The 15,049-nt window shown below is 43.2% G+C and overlaps 1 protein-coding gene across 5 annotated transcripts in view; it reads right to left on the minus strand.

Annotated features, from left to right (window-relative positions):
* Sesn (Sestrin) overlaps positions 1-15,049 on the minus strand; it is a 117,202-nt gene that overhangs the window by 11,661 nt on the left and 90,492 nt on the right. The window contains exon 1 of one of the 5 annotated variants that reach the window (XM_076383275.1): positions 11,842-12,480. The exons of the other annotated variants lie outside the window; for them this stretch is intronic. Coding sequence (XP_076239390.1) covers positions 11,842-11,862 — 21 coding nt within the window. The 5' untranslated portion in view covers positions 11,863-12,480. Of the gene's footprint in view, positions 1-11,841; positions 12,481-15,049 lie in introns of those variants that run through there. 5 annotated transcript variants of the gene reach the window in all.

Here is a 15,049-nt window from a genome sequence, read left to right on the forward strand (position 1 = left end):
TCCCGCAACCAGTGATCCCCTTTACGCCGCTGGTGGCACAGTTTCGGAAACGAGCTTCTCAAACTATGTAACTCGCGCCAGCATTACGTCTCGCGGCTTTATCGCTCGGACGCTCGCGTTTTCGCAACGAGAGGGGGCCAGAGGGGACAGGGGCAAGTATTGTTTTTTTCATTTCGTCCGATAAAACGCGACCGATAAAGTCGCCCCCACCCCTCGTCTCGTTCATTATGTCGGAGTCAACGCTCGAAAATTGAATTACGATCGTATCGCGGCTCAGTGATCCAAGGAGGTTATTAAGAGCGCTAAAAGCACGGCAGCCGTGTGGAGTAGGCTCGTTGGTTAGTTTATCAGCGATTCGCGCGATGCCACAGGGTGGAGGGCGAAACAAAGGAGCCATTAGCTCCATGGATGAGCGTTTTATGCGAGCTTTGTGTGCGCGGTAGTTGACGGTGCTCCGAATATACAGATTTCGTTATGGGAAACATCGTGCTGGAGACTCTGGATCGTTTTAACGCGCCGCTTGCATTATTCAACCCTGTTCCGCTCGATAACAGAGGGGTGCCTTTCGAGAGGGGTGGCTACAGGGTTTCCATGATATAAACTCGTGGATCACTGATGAATTTGCTGAAAGTATCATGAGGAACTATTTTCTGAACTACTCTGACCTATCTGTGGGTCAGAACTATGGATGAGTATACCTGTTTTAAAGAGACAGTGTACTTTTAGAGACAATTCCTATTTCACAGAATTATCCTTTTTATATTAAGTTTTTTGGGATCCTAAAAAGCTCTATTTTTTTAGTACCAACTTTTTCAATTTCTAAGTTCCTAAAGGAGCTCTATTGTTTAACTACGAGGGTTTTCAATTTCCAAGGTGGTTATTCTACAGCACAGAGTATGTACCACTGTACGAGGGACCTAAAAATACGCTCACGGTTTGAACAGACGCAGTGAACGCTCCTGTGAGTCACAAAGGGTAAGCTAAACACGGAAAACGAACGCGCACGTTTCCGGGGACTCTCAAAGGCGATTCATTCTCGAGGAATCGGAAAAAATTGCGTCATTAGGAACAGATGTTGCGCAGATCGAGCTCGAGGAGGCTTACACAGTCAGCGTGGACAGAAACGTGCAAGATTTAAGGCATTCCCGTGTCGGAGGAGCGAAGGCAAACAAAAAAGTCGACCCAGATCCGAGCCGAGTGTGGACACCATGTTTAAAGTTCCCATTCTTTATCATGAACTGAGTTTTTTTTAAGCGTGACTTAGAGCCAAAGATATTCTTATGCGAATGCATTGGGTGACGATCAGAGGCGAGGTTTTCTCTGTTTTATCGAAGGCCTTGAAATGTTCGGACGATGGGAGGACCTTGTAGAAAACTTACGACGAATCGACGTGACCCATCAAGAAACGCGTAAACATGCTGTTAACGCGTTAATCGAGCCAAAGTGGCTGTCCCGAGACACAGAGTCCTCCCTCAGACAATTTCAAGCTTTCAAGCGACGAATTTACGGTCCATTGCGAAATTTCAGGAGATAGGAAACATCTGTTCGCTCTTCGAACAAGTCTTGAAACCTAAATGGAATCGAGGGATCTATGATTTTCAGTGAGCACTGTAATGTATAACAAGGTGACGCCAGAACAGGTGGTCTCATTTTCATAAAGTATTCTACAATTTGGAAACACTCAAAAACCATGCAATTTGCCAGAAATTCTGAAACATCTACATCACTTATATCTCGAAAAGAAATAGTTGTGATCTGAAAAATGACTGAAAAGTGACCGCTTATTTTGGTGTCACCTTGTCGACAAGAGAGTCGACAGAATAATCGCATTAAAGAAGTCTGGAGGCGACTCGACTTGCGATACTAGACGCCACGATAAAAGAGTTGCAGACAGAAGAAAAATAGGTGGAAAGTAGTCTAAGCGACAAACAACGACAGAGACGAGGTAATATACCCGAGAGCGCGATTACAGCGAACCTTGTGCCATATTATTCCGTGTATATCACTCCCACGCACGCAGAGGTTGCATGCTATCACTCCAGCAGCTGAGTTCTTAAGGATGGACGCACGCCTTCAACTGAGGCTTAATAAAACGAGAAACACGCATGGTCGGTCTTCTGTCAATAAACGATGGAAAGAGCGTCTTTCTGTGGGAGACTCGAGATAAATCGCCTAGGCAACACGAGAGCGAAAGGTGTGGAGGTGTTAATTAGAAAAAGCGAGATTCTTGTTATGAGAATTATTTAAATATAGAAAAACAATTACGTAACAGTCATATTTTTAAAGAAACCGAGTTTACTTATATTTCAACTAAAATCTACAAGACAATTTTTGTTTTCATTATTACCAAATGTTCAAGAAAGGCAACAATATTATAACAAATCTCAAACAGTCTTTGAATGTTCTGAAATAATCTCGAATGTGTCACAGAATAGCTGTTCCCACGTGGCTCCAAGAGAACAATGAACCTTAAAAACGGGAAATGATAGTTCCGTCGCAAATAGGTCGATTATCAAGCGCAGGGCGTAAATGGGAATTAGGGTAGCGTCAAAGAGTCCGTGCGTTTTACGGCCACTACGTGACTAAATAGACGATAAGCAGAGCGCTGTAAGGAGCGGAAGGGGACGATAGAATAATATCGCGGCGCGACACCCACGCTCAGCGTTAATCGCGATCATTTACGGAGAGATATGACTTAATTAAGATCAACGATTAAGTGGACGACGACCGTTTCGTACGCGACAACAACTGGACCCAGTACTTTGGGCTCCATGGGATTAAGGGCTTGGGGACCTCGAACATTACGAGCGTAGGGACTTTGGAAATGGAGACTGGGAACGTAGATTCCTGGAATATACTGGGTGGATCAATATAACCTACCAGATTATTGCTCTCACGAATCCTCCTATTTTTCAATTAATGTCAGCTACCAAGAAATCTTAAATCTTCTTAACCGTATGGCCTATTTTCTTTCAATGGTTCCACAGATATCTGAAGTGGTCCACTTAGTCGACTTAGAGGCTTTGAGCCTAGGAATACGAGAAGTCTTTCACACAAAGAAGCACATCAGTTCCACAGACTAAACACCCTAAGATATCAACAAATCTCCGCAAAAAATGACGTGTGAGAAACACTTGTTACTTTCATAGACTTCGCAAGATTAAACTCCCATTAAGCGTGGCTCGCCTCATCGCTGGCAAGTTCTCCGAGGACTTCGGGTCGAAGACCTCCACATGTACGAACTTGCGAGCACGTGAAAACTGTTCTAAAAGAGTCCAGAGAAGCTTTTGTATCTGTCCAAACAAGCCTCGTCTTCATTCCAGCCAAGTGTCGAGGCAAGCTGCGCCCTAATGTTTGTTTGCCTGGCCTAAACCGACCTATCTACCACGTGGTTCGAGTGTCACTGGCCTGATCGGCGACGCGTGTGGGAGAGGCGCCTCGAATTCGCAAACACGTATTAAAACTGGCTGTGCTGGTTGTTTTCGAGGAAACGACGGGTCGTTTCTCCTTTAAAAATGACGAAAGAAGGATCTTGGACGACTGTATGTGACGCAATGATTTAACGACGCTCGTCTGGCCGAGAGAATTTTAAATGATTCTTCGCCAGGGAGTTCGAATCGATACGCACACCCGCGGCGCTTGAACACAGTGGAGCAGACCATTGTGAGGCGAGACTGGAGCACAAGGCCGTGGAAAAAGTCGAGTATACCGCTTATCTTGTTTTCGATAGGACGCCAAGGACGCGGCCATCCTGCTCTCGTTTGATGCTCTTGGCTCTCATGAGATCGCAAATGAGTGTCCACTTTGCACAGAGAAAATTGGGAATAGCAAGGACACTGCTTTGAACACGTTCAATGTCGCCTAATTATTTCAGAGACATAGGTACATCTTTCTTCAAAAAAGAATAATATTTCATAGATGTAAGTTTTAGAAGTGAAACTAAAACCCAAAAAGCTCTCCAAAATTCGATAAACTAGTATCTCGATGTAACAAAAAAAATCAGCAGGAAGGAAAAGACAGCTCGTTTCAAGTCACGCGAGCAGGCAGTCTCGCTCGACCGACGTATCGATACGTTATCAAGGCGAACGAGCGCCCAAGGTCGTCGGATAAAATCCGATAATGTACTTCCAGGCTCGAGTCGGTCGTGGCCGATTGCCAGGCATCTTTTGTCAATGGTGAAACGTAGAATGGAGCGAAAAATTTGAAGCAAGAACGAAACTAGAGTTAAGTAAACCGCGGGAAATATGAACATGACGAGCGAGGCCGAGAAAAAAGGGAGCAGAAAAACGCCAAGAACAAAGGAACCTCGCGAGTTCGATGCTCCTTTCTTATCAGAGCACGAGAGACTGTTGCACCGCTAAGCCATGGCGTGTCCTCATTGGTCTACTTGGCCCTGACGTCATGGTATCGATTGTCGGCACTCCACGTGATATCAAACGTGTCTCTGCTCCACGCTGTTGTTCTTATCATACTGAAGCTTGTATGCTCTTGTCTGTGTCCCATCACTGTGCTTCTTGTAGTTGTCCTACTGCCCAATTCGAGGACAGAGAGAAAGAGAGCGTGGGACAGAAGGAAAGAGAAATCGTTGAGGAACTGACGACGAATGAAACTGTTCCAAATTTTTATTTTAACTCGTGAAAAGATTCATAAAAAGTAAGGAAACAGGTATTAATATTTAAAGGGTGTTCTTCAGTTTGAAGAATCAAGAAGAAAAATCTCAGAATTTTTGGAGTATCCAAGTTTCCTTGCTAGAGAAATCGTTTCTATTTAATTTCTATTTTATATGGCGGAATAAGGACCATTATAGAGTCCATGGGATTTGTTTTTAAATGTCTGTATAAGAGGATTAGCGTGAGGATCTAGAAATGAGATGAGACACGTGTTCCTCGTGGCGAAACTTGTGGAACGATTTCATTGGAGCCCTTTTCGCGAGGCAACTTTCGACCATGTAATTTGAGAAGTTATCAGAGCTCGAATCACACGAGTATCCTAGCGTATGATAGATTGGAGCCTCGTCGAAGCTGATAACGGTGAAATCGAGGCTCCAAAACGTGCACGACGAATGAGCGTCGAATTTGATTAAGCCGAACCGCTATACAAGAGATCGTATATTACTTAAACTTATTTTTATAAGCTTGGGAGCCTTTTCTAGTGTACTCGATCTTTGTAGAGATAAAAAGCCTCGGAGTTACGATTCAGAGCCGTAAATCTATTTCGCCGATGATTCTAATGAAGACTCATAGAGGCCACAATCTCGCTACTCGACTACAATGAGAATAAGGGGCATCATGCCGAGGCCACTTTAAACGTTGATAACTCGTTTGACCCTATCAGAGGTGAGAGTGGACAAAAATAGGGAACTTCGTGAGATATGGAGAATGGAAACGAATGATATTCAAGAATTGCAGTATATTCCTTCAATGTAATTAATCATTAAATATTCAAATATTCAGACTCAAGACAGAATTCTAATCTACTAAATACAATAGTTAAAAAATTCACAGTTCCATGATCGATATGTAGGTCAGGGCAGCTTTAATAATAACTTCTGACAATATTTTCTTCAAATAGCTGAATTTCTGAAAAATCTGTAAACCTTGGTATCATATTCTCTTTATAATTTTTTTTTCAAAACAATATCGTCATTTTTGGTGAACTGTGAATGTGTCAAAAATATTGGAGTATCTTTTTACTCCCTCAGAAAAAAAAATTGACAAGATTTCCGATATAAGCCCCTCAATTGCTTCGATCAGGAAGAGCATTATAAATGTTCCTCCACAGAACCCCTCAGCGTGGAAAAAAACCTGGTCAGCGAGTAGTCGCCAACAATGACTTTCTAACCGTGATAGAAGACAGGGACGAGGGACCAGCGCGAGAATTATGCCTCGTGAAGGGCCCATGATAGATTCCAGACGCCGCTGAGTCGACGTCGTATAACGGGCTCAGTGAAGTACGGTTCAGGTCGAGGGGATAAAGACGTCGAAAAAAGCGGGACGCGTTTTCAGCTTTCGAGGTTGCGAGAAATCTGCGAAATTTAACGAGGCATCGCGACAAAAGTGCGATTACGAGTGTGTCACGAAGAGCTGGTTCCGGTATCGTCGCAGAAAATCCTCAGAGTCAACAGCAACGTCCAACCATGGCAAATATTTTTCGTAGCGTTGAGAGATTCATTGTTGAACATCTGGGACCTCAAAGTGTATTATGTCATACTTCTCAAACTTTAAAAAAGAGCAAATTAAAGATGTGAAAATCTTGTAACTTTGGAACCACTACAGATATATGTAAATAATTTCTTAAATGCAAATAAAAATGTAGTAGTTTATTTTTCTATTCCATTTAAAAAAAATAGATTCGATTTGATATGGTCTGCCTCTGGCGATGGACTTAATATTTCAGTGACTTAATCTCAACAGGTCTTCATGTACTTAATACTGTCTGGCGCCAACCTTGTATCTTCTTTAAAGTGACTTAATATCATAAAACTGGTCATGGTATTATACACCTCTCTAATATCTCCAAAAATAGGTATCAAAAAATTTTGATGAAGAAGAACACGTAAAATGTCTCTTTTTTGTTTAGAAAAAGAGGACTAAATACGCTCTGGGGTCCAGATGTCTTCTCAACCCCGCGAACATCCGTTAATCTCACGAGCCAAGAAAAACAATCGTTAAATATCCTTCTTACTGGACTGGCTTAGTCACTGGCCGACGTATCAGCACGGGAGACCGTGTTACATTTTAATTCCTCGAAGGGATTAAGAGATCGAGTGGAACGGTATCGGTGATAAACCCGCGAAATCGGTGTTTACCCGTGAGCAAGACTGACAAACATGTTTACCGTCGTGTTAAAATTTGAGTATTTGTCGACGATTCGACGGAGTGATAAGCGAGAGTGATCGCCGCGGGCAAACGGCTGAGCTCTGAGGATGTCTAAGAGGGTTTTGCAGTGATGCAATTGTTGATTGATCGCCGAGGTCTGATTCAATTCATATTTTTTTCAGTTTGAAAAAAGCAGCTTCTATTATTTTATCAAGAAGTATGAGGAGAATATTTCTTCAGAAAAAGGGGGTTGATAATTGGTAACCTTTAGGGGGTTCTTCTTTCGGAGGTTGTAATATTATTGTGGGACAAGTCTATCTGAAACTTTGCCAAGTGTGCAGAAAAGTTGAATCGCCATATTCTATGCAAATTTGTTGCATTGGCACAACAAGTTAATTTAATGTTGACTACGCGTGGACGCATTCTCAGTTGAATGATGTTCGTCTATTTTGATTCTATCTATTATGAGAGCATATAACTTTGCTGCAAGTATGTTTCATCTATTTTTATTTCATCTATTATGAGAGCGCATAATGCAGCCTTGCCTATTTTCCATACTGCTTTCAAAACAGTTGATAGTTAAGTATAGTTAAATATTGTGTATCCAGATTTTTATATCCCTACATCCTATTCCGAGAAAAAATAAAATATTAGAAGTTGAAGATCGTCAACGAGTCCCACTCTTAACTTATTTTTGAGATACTTATTTTCAGACAGAGGAGTGTTCAATAACTCAAAAATAAAGATTTCTTATCGCAGACGATAAGTATTAATATTCTTGAAAAGAAATCCAGAAATATCCACCTAACAAACGTAGCGTTTTCACCTTGTAAACTCGTTATTACTATCTTCACTATTCCTCGGAGTCATCGTTCCATGCTCTTTCAAACTCACTTTCAGATAAAGACAATAAAAATCGAGTTATAAAGTGACCTCAGAAATAGAGAACCCATTATCCTCCTCCACTCATAACTCACGAGCCTATATCAAAACCTATCCCTCAGAAATAAGATACACCTATCCTGCCTCTCCACCCCCTCCTGCCTTTTCTCCCTTCTCCATCCCCTTGTCAGGTCTCTCAAAACACGTACCCTCTTAAAAACCAAAAAATCACATACATGTAAGATGGAGGCTCGGCAGATAAACATCGCGTCATTTCCGTCCAGGCAAGAGGGTTGACTGTCACCCGTCTCCCCCATCCGTCGTCGAGCATCAACCAAGACCCAATGGAACGAAGAACAAAAAGGCCTGGCCCGGGGCCAGTTCATTGAGGGAAGAGGTTTCGTGTGTCGTGTAACTGATGACACAAAAGAAAGCAAAGGAAACCTGTGGCCTCGTACGGGCCTGGACCCGTTCCCCCGAGGTCTTCGAGGAGCGAAGGCGGCCTATGACCGCGCGCAACAACACCGAGAGAACCAGAACCCAGATCTCCGGAACCGGTTCTGCGCTTGAAAAACAATTTTACGATCTCGGGGGAGCTGAACGGCCCGGGGAAAAGGGAAAGAGATTCGACGTGAGAGTGTCTCAACGAGCCACCATGCCCAGATGGAAGGGAACACGTACACTCGTCAGGCTGCCAATGGGCAACGGCGAACAAGGGAACGGGAAGAGAAGATGATAGAGAGAAATGGTCAGAGTTCGTGGATGAAAATAATACAAATAATACAGATATTTCTCCTCTGTTTAATGCCACCTTCGATTCGCAATGCAGAGAAACAAAATGAGCATTTGTGACTGAGTCGTGAGTTGGAGTACAGTGCATATCTTGAAACTAGGTTTTGAGATATTTGAAGCCAATTTGTAGCTCTGTGCAGTTTACATATATGGACCCCTGAGATGTTAAGTTCACTTATTTTGGGGCTAGATGTATGTAATTCTGAGATTATCTGAAAATGGTTGATTTTGGGGTTACACTGTTCTTAACTCTTGATACCACTATGCTTCTAAATCCTTGAGGATTTTGTTTTAGTATATCTCTCAATAAAAAGTGTTTAAGTAGAGTAATTTTTACACAGCCTTTTCAGAGCAGCGTGCCGCTTCGAAGCGCCATGAAATGAATATGTGTAAACAGCGGCGCTCGATTCCTCAGAGAACTCCCGATTGGCTGCGGCCAATTGCGTAACGAGGCGACGGAGAAAAACATTAGAAATGCAAAATTGCGATCGAGGCGGCCGACACGCACCGCGAAACTTGTCTCGTAATAACTACTATGGACGCAGAATAGTAGTCATTGACATTTCTATTTTATTCTCGCCTTCGAATCTACCCTCGAGTTCGACGATCCCTACTCGAGATTCCACAGGACTTCCGGTAGAAGCTACAAGGAGACATTCAAGTCATGAATGAAACTGGACGAGCTTGATGCACGGTGCGAATCGTCGCGCACGAGGTGGACAACGTGACTGGTTAAATATCCATTGGTCACCGCAAGGAAAGCCCCAGAATGGTTTACTCAAATATCCTGTCTGTTCTGCTTTTCTTCCGGCGGTTTCGGTTTCAAGATACGAGAGGAGCTTCTGTCTTACTCCTACGACCGAATGACTTGGAGCTTGGACTTCGTCAAAAAATTGTCAATGTAAATAGGCAATCGCGAGTCACAGTACTTACCAACTATTTATGCATTCATTAATTTATGAGTATTTTTATTATTACCAGGAACTATGTCTCTCAAGCAGGCTCACTTAGGATGAAGTTTGCACAGGTAGCTACGATAAGAAGACGATGACGTTCGCTGTTGCTTCTCGAGAGGCAAAATGAACGAGAGGTTCCAACGACAGCAGATGGTGTACCATTTCTGCAGATCGTATCGCAGAAAAATATACATATCGAGAATGTTTATTCGAGCAAGCGAGGTAAGACGATTATGTCTTGTGATTTAGAGATGAAATTGGCGAGGAAGTCGGTGCTCGAGCTTCCGCGGTCAATTGGGCTTTGATTTAGCGATCGCGAAAATACCCGTGTTTGTTGACAACCACGAGGATGAAATTGCCAGAGCGACGAGCCAAAATTCCTGACGAAGTGAACGCCCCGTTTTCGAGACTAACTGCCACTAAAAATGGCCAATTACAACAGAACTCCATTTACGTCAACCTGTCCATTCCATTCTATTCCAAATATTCCATTAATGAGTCTTAGTGGGCTACAAAGTGTAACTTTATTAATTAATCAGAATTCTACTTGAATAGGTAACTACTAATCGTAAGTCGTAGTTCCTTCATATAGAGATAAGAAAATTGCAAGATTTATGAAACGCCCATACTTGTAATACTTGTAAAAGGAATTGGTGACAACGTGCATGTAATTACAAATTACTGCGCGAATTTATAATTGAAATTACTCGAGATTAGCAGCAAAAAAGCGACCTTTCGCGCTCGAATTGATAATGAGAGCGTTTCTGGCCGAGCAAAGGCGAAATTTATGTACCTATATCTGTTGTTTGTTGATCTGGGCCACCTCGACAATTACAAAAAAGAAGCCTAGAAATCGTGTTTCCTCGGCAAGCTGGGAAAGTGACTTCAGGCTGTAGACCTTACTGGCGGTCTTGGGTGAACGCAGGATGACGAAACTCGTCAATAAAATTGGCCCAGCGTCGCAGGGCAATGGCAGTCAAGGGAGGGATGAATCTGATGCAACAATAGGTACTCCTACGAGTCATCCCCGAGCCCTGGCTTTATCTGCTAACCGAGGAAACTGTTTTCGACTAGTGAAGCTTATGAAACAGAGTTTCTGAAATAGCTGTGAAGGATTTGCCAGAATCGTAGGGGTGACTGTTGTTATAGTACTCGATATAAACTTAATTAAACTAAACATAATTCTACAATACTAAAAGTAATTTTTTTTAGTCTCTCTAATATAAGAGTTATTCCATAATTCATAACTACTTAATTTATGCATAATATATTTTTATCCATTATTTAGTACAATTTTAATACCAAAACTTAAGAAAACTGTACAAGCAAGAATATGTACAATACTTAAATTCCTAATTCATGAGTAGCTTTACGTTCTAGAAACAAGTAGATCTCGAACATCGATATATCGCTGGCTCTACGAGATAACGCGAGGAGAGAAGCTCTCCAGAGGATCTCCCACGAGTGCATCGCGACTTGGTATCGAATCTGTGGAATTAACTCCTTAAGCCAACTTCTCGCGATAGAATATTAAACAGAAGCCAGTTTTTACGATGTACGGCTATCTTTATCCACAGTACTATAATGTTAGAATGACGAAGAGAGGACAGATATCGTAGCGGTACAAACAGCATGAGACTGAATATTAAATGCGTGCATAGACGCGTTACAAACTCGGAATTAATTCAGTTGCGGGTATTTTGAATGCGCGATAGCGATTGGAAAACTGCTTGAAATACAAAATGCTATGAAAAACAAAAAAAAAAAAAAGATTTCTGTCCCTGGAAGATGAAAGACTCATTCAGAGAAGGGAGTTAAAATAGTCGAAACCCATTTTTCTTGAGCCACGACTTTTATTTTTCAATCTGTATCAAAGTAGCACTGCACGTGCGATAATAAATCACATCTGCCAAATTTATTACAAAAAGGAAACAGCTCAAAGGCTCAAACTCGGTAACAATTTCGAGTCGAGGGTTCAAGGAACCCTCTCCTTACTATTCTTAGATTTAACAAATTAAAAACGATCTCCCATCGATTTGAGACGAACGGTCGAGGTCGCACAACACCTTTCGACTCGAGACTCGCCTCGTACTCTATTTCTACTCTGAGTCGTAAGGTCTCGGTGACTTTCCGAATGCACCGGTCGCATGCGTGCCACAAGGAAACGTACGCGACCACAGAGGCACACGTAACGAGTGTAATCGCGAGAAACGACGAGAAGGAGGAAGCCGAAAAGCCGGTCGATCCTCCCCCAACGAGGCTGTTACCAGGCGAGAAAAAAAGCGCGAGGCGACCGGCGCACGTTCGTCCCACAAGTGATCAAAGGGATCACAGCTGAGCAGAACGTTAAAAAAAAAGAAAAAAATAATAAATAAATGAGCTGAAACACTCACGTCATTTCCAATCTGACCCATGTTGGCGGCACCACCACAATTCGCGATCGTATCCGCCGTCGGGTAAGACTCGGTCACGTTAGCCACAGGAATTTTGGACGATTTTAATAAATACACTATACGTATAAATATATACAAAGATATAACACGAAAGACTTCGGTAGTGTATATGGCTTAATATAAAAACTGTCTGTTGTACTCGTCTCGTAGAAAAAAGGAGTATATATTCGAAGGAGGGTTACTCTCTCGAAACGGCGATTCAGAAAATTCGTTCACCGGCGAGTCCTGACGGTGGGCCTTCCTTTGGTATAGTACGTCCGTGAATTGTCACACTCGTGCACCGGCGTCAAATTACCAGTCATAATAAATATCACAGAAATATTGCTTGTACCCTGACACCGCGAGTGACCATTCTGTAGACCGCAACTGAGGCTCAGCTTTTCGTACGCTCTCGTTTATAAGGCCCCTCGCGATAGACAGATAAAGAGCAGAGGCGAGAAAATGAAACGGAGAGTACGGATATTAGAGATAATATCGTTCACAGCACCGACACTCCAAAACTAGGAAGAGCACAAGAATCAGGTTACACTGGACATTACGTGCAGGGAGAGTTCCTAGGCAGAACGATGTGTACGGAAAGAGAGCCGGTTGCTAACTGACGATAACTGATGCCTCGACGGCCAAGCTGAGCAGCGATCATCTGGTCGTGCCGGCTGGGTGGGAGGCGAACAGCTGGAGGGGGAATTCGCCGGCTTCTCGGGGCTGCCATTGGTCGACAGGGTCGTAGCAACAGCGAGGGACTTCCTGGTATCGTTCCTAAGAAATTCTGACGAAACTGTCCAGAAAATTCGAAAATCGCCTCGAGATGTTTCATTTTTTACCGCAGTGTTTCGTACAGGGTGGAGATAGCGTGATGCAATTGCTGAAGAGGTGACGAGGAGAACGAGGAAGCTCTTGAGGAAGAGGGGCGAGAGTGGCAAGGTATAGGCACGAGGGTGGCGCACGCAAGCGGCCGGCTTGATCAGCTGATGCCTTAGCAACAGGAGTACGAACCGTGCTAAAAATATCGATCCCATCTGATTATCGGCTCCGATGCAATCTGTGATGCATTATGTGGCTTACGGGTAAAAGTCGACGAATCAGCCGGTTTACTGTGTTTCCTGCTTTTGCGGGAAATGGACAACAATGGAGCAATTAAAAGATTGAATAAGCCATCAAATTACGATTATTAATGCATGAGAAATCAATTTCTGGGAGAGAAAGATCGTGGAGCTCTATTTGTAAGACGTACGATTGCACTTTGCAAGTGCATCGGTGCACTTGTGAAGAAAATTTTGTATTAGAATGATAATGCTTCTCCAAAAATGAAGAATTTTTCTCTATAAATGTTTCTACCTTCACTTAGAACAGAGTTACAGCCCAGCCCTCTTGCATATTCTAGAATACACCACAAAATGCAACAAATTATTTTCACAGCATGATGCATCAACTTCTTCGAACTGTTACATAAAACCTGGGTGTAGAAATACCTTATTGTACCTCTATAGCAAGCCTTAAAGTCTAACTCCAAACTGTTATTGTCATACTTAGCGGTGTTCGAGTTTATTCAATTTTTCATCTCACTGTTCCGTCGTCGACGTCAGCTCGACAACAAACAATCTCTCCTTGCATAATCGAGGAGGGAGTGTTTATCAGCGTTAATGAAAAGGCTTCTTCAAGGAGGGGAGAGGACGTTATCACGATGGGTGTGCACAAGAATGCCGCGATTCGCGAATGTTCATCGTGGCGAGCATTCCGGCCGGCAACTGTTCGGATCAATGAGACCCGGCCTCTTTGTAACGAGGGGAGAGATGATGAAGAGCCATTCAGGGCCTTTAAGGTTCCCTTTGTCTTCCAAGGACAACGCGAAATAAAGACTTGGAAGGAAGCGAGGAAGGGCTCTCCCCCTTTCATTTCCGCAAAACACGAACCATTGTCAAGGAGCGAGAAACGTGCTTCCCGAATTTCTGCCACGACCCTTCTAGATGCTTCTGATCTTCGCCAAGTGCGTGGATCAGAATTAACAAAGAGATATCGAATGCCGATAAAGCTTGAGGAATGTGCATACATATTTTTATCTTGGAGATATTGGCATTTGGAGCTCTGATTTGCTATCAGAGGTTTTAGAAGTCATTGAATCCTTCTTTCTGAAGGAGAAAGTTGCTTCATTTCCTTGTGACAAAATTATGGGTTATATCTTGTAGAGGCGTTTTATAAGGAAACTCGAAGTTCGAGAAAATATGACTCATGCAGATTTATGTTCTGACTCTATTCTGGAAGTGTCAATTCAATGGAAAAGTAGTTAGATGTCCTAGAAATGTTTCTAAAGAATTGTCTAATCCGATACTTCCGATTACTCGGGAAATCACCTCGATCGATACTCAAGTTTGAGGCCTCACGTTCCGAGGGAAATTCGCTCGGGAAACGTATATAACAATGCTCGCATTGTCTCGACGATCTTATCGATTCCACGTTACGATTTCCCGGTAACACTACAGTGGAACCGCTCACCTGAGTTCTCAGAAGTAGAAGGCGATTTAAAGGACTCGAAACAGCTGACTTGCGCCCCTTCCAGGAAACGTGAACCTCGACCCAATACAGTATTCTTCCGTTATAGACTCGTAGCTCTATCGTCACCTCCAAACCATTTGGAACGAATTTTGCTTACACTGGTGTACAGAAGAAAATTTGAAAAAACTGGCAAGACACTGTGGATGAATTCGAAGACTGCGAAATCGTTGACTATGATCACTTAAATATTCCTGATAGGTCCTCCACTAGGTGTAATTAAGTGTAATACTACTGTGCATCGAGGGAACTCGACTGTACTCCACTGTACAGTGGAGGTCAGGTTCGTCAATCCTTTTGGAAGTCGCTTTTGGTCGCCCTTCCACGAAGGATCAGGCTCCTGTAGCTCTGGTCGGCGGTCGCGCGAGCCTCGTAGTTTCTATTATTTCGTATTCCCGAGAGCGGGCCATTTGGGCGAGGTTAGTATTGGAAGCGCGAAGAGGTCAACGCTCGGGAAAGCGCCTCTCGTTACGGCACTGCCATACGATATTATAGGCCCCGTCGCTTGGAGTCCCCTCTCTCCTCTGCCTTCCCTTGGTCAACCCCCTGCATCCCTCTTGTCCCCGCGAACAGCCTCCTCCCTCCACCGCCGTTTTCCTCT

Source organism: Calliopsis andreniformis, chromosome 8 (assembly GCF_051401765.1).
Source record: "Calliopsis andreniformis isolate RMS-2024a chromosome 8, iyCalAndr_principal, whole genome shotgun sequence".
Classification (NCBI taxonomy): domain Eukaryota; kingdom Metazoa; phylum Arthropoda; class Insecta; order Hymenoptera; family Andrenidae; genus Calliopsis; species Calliopsis andreniformis.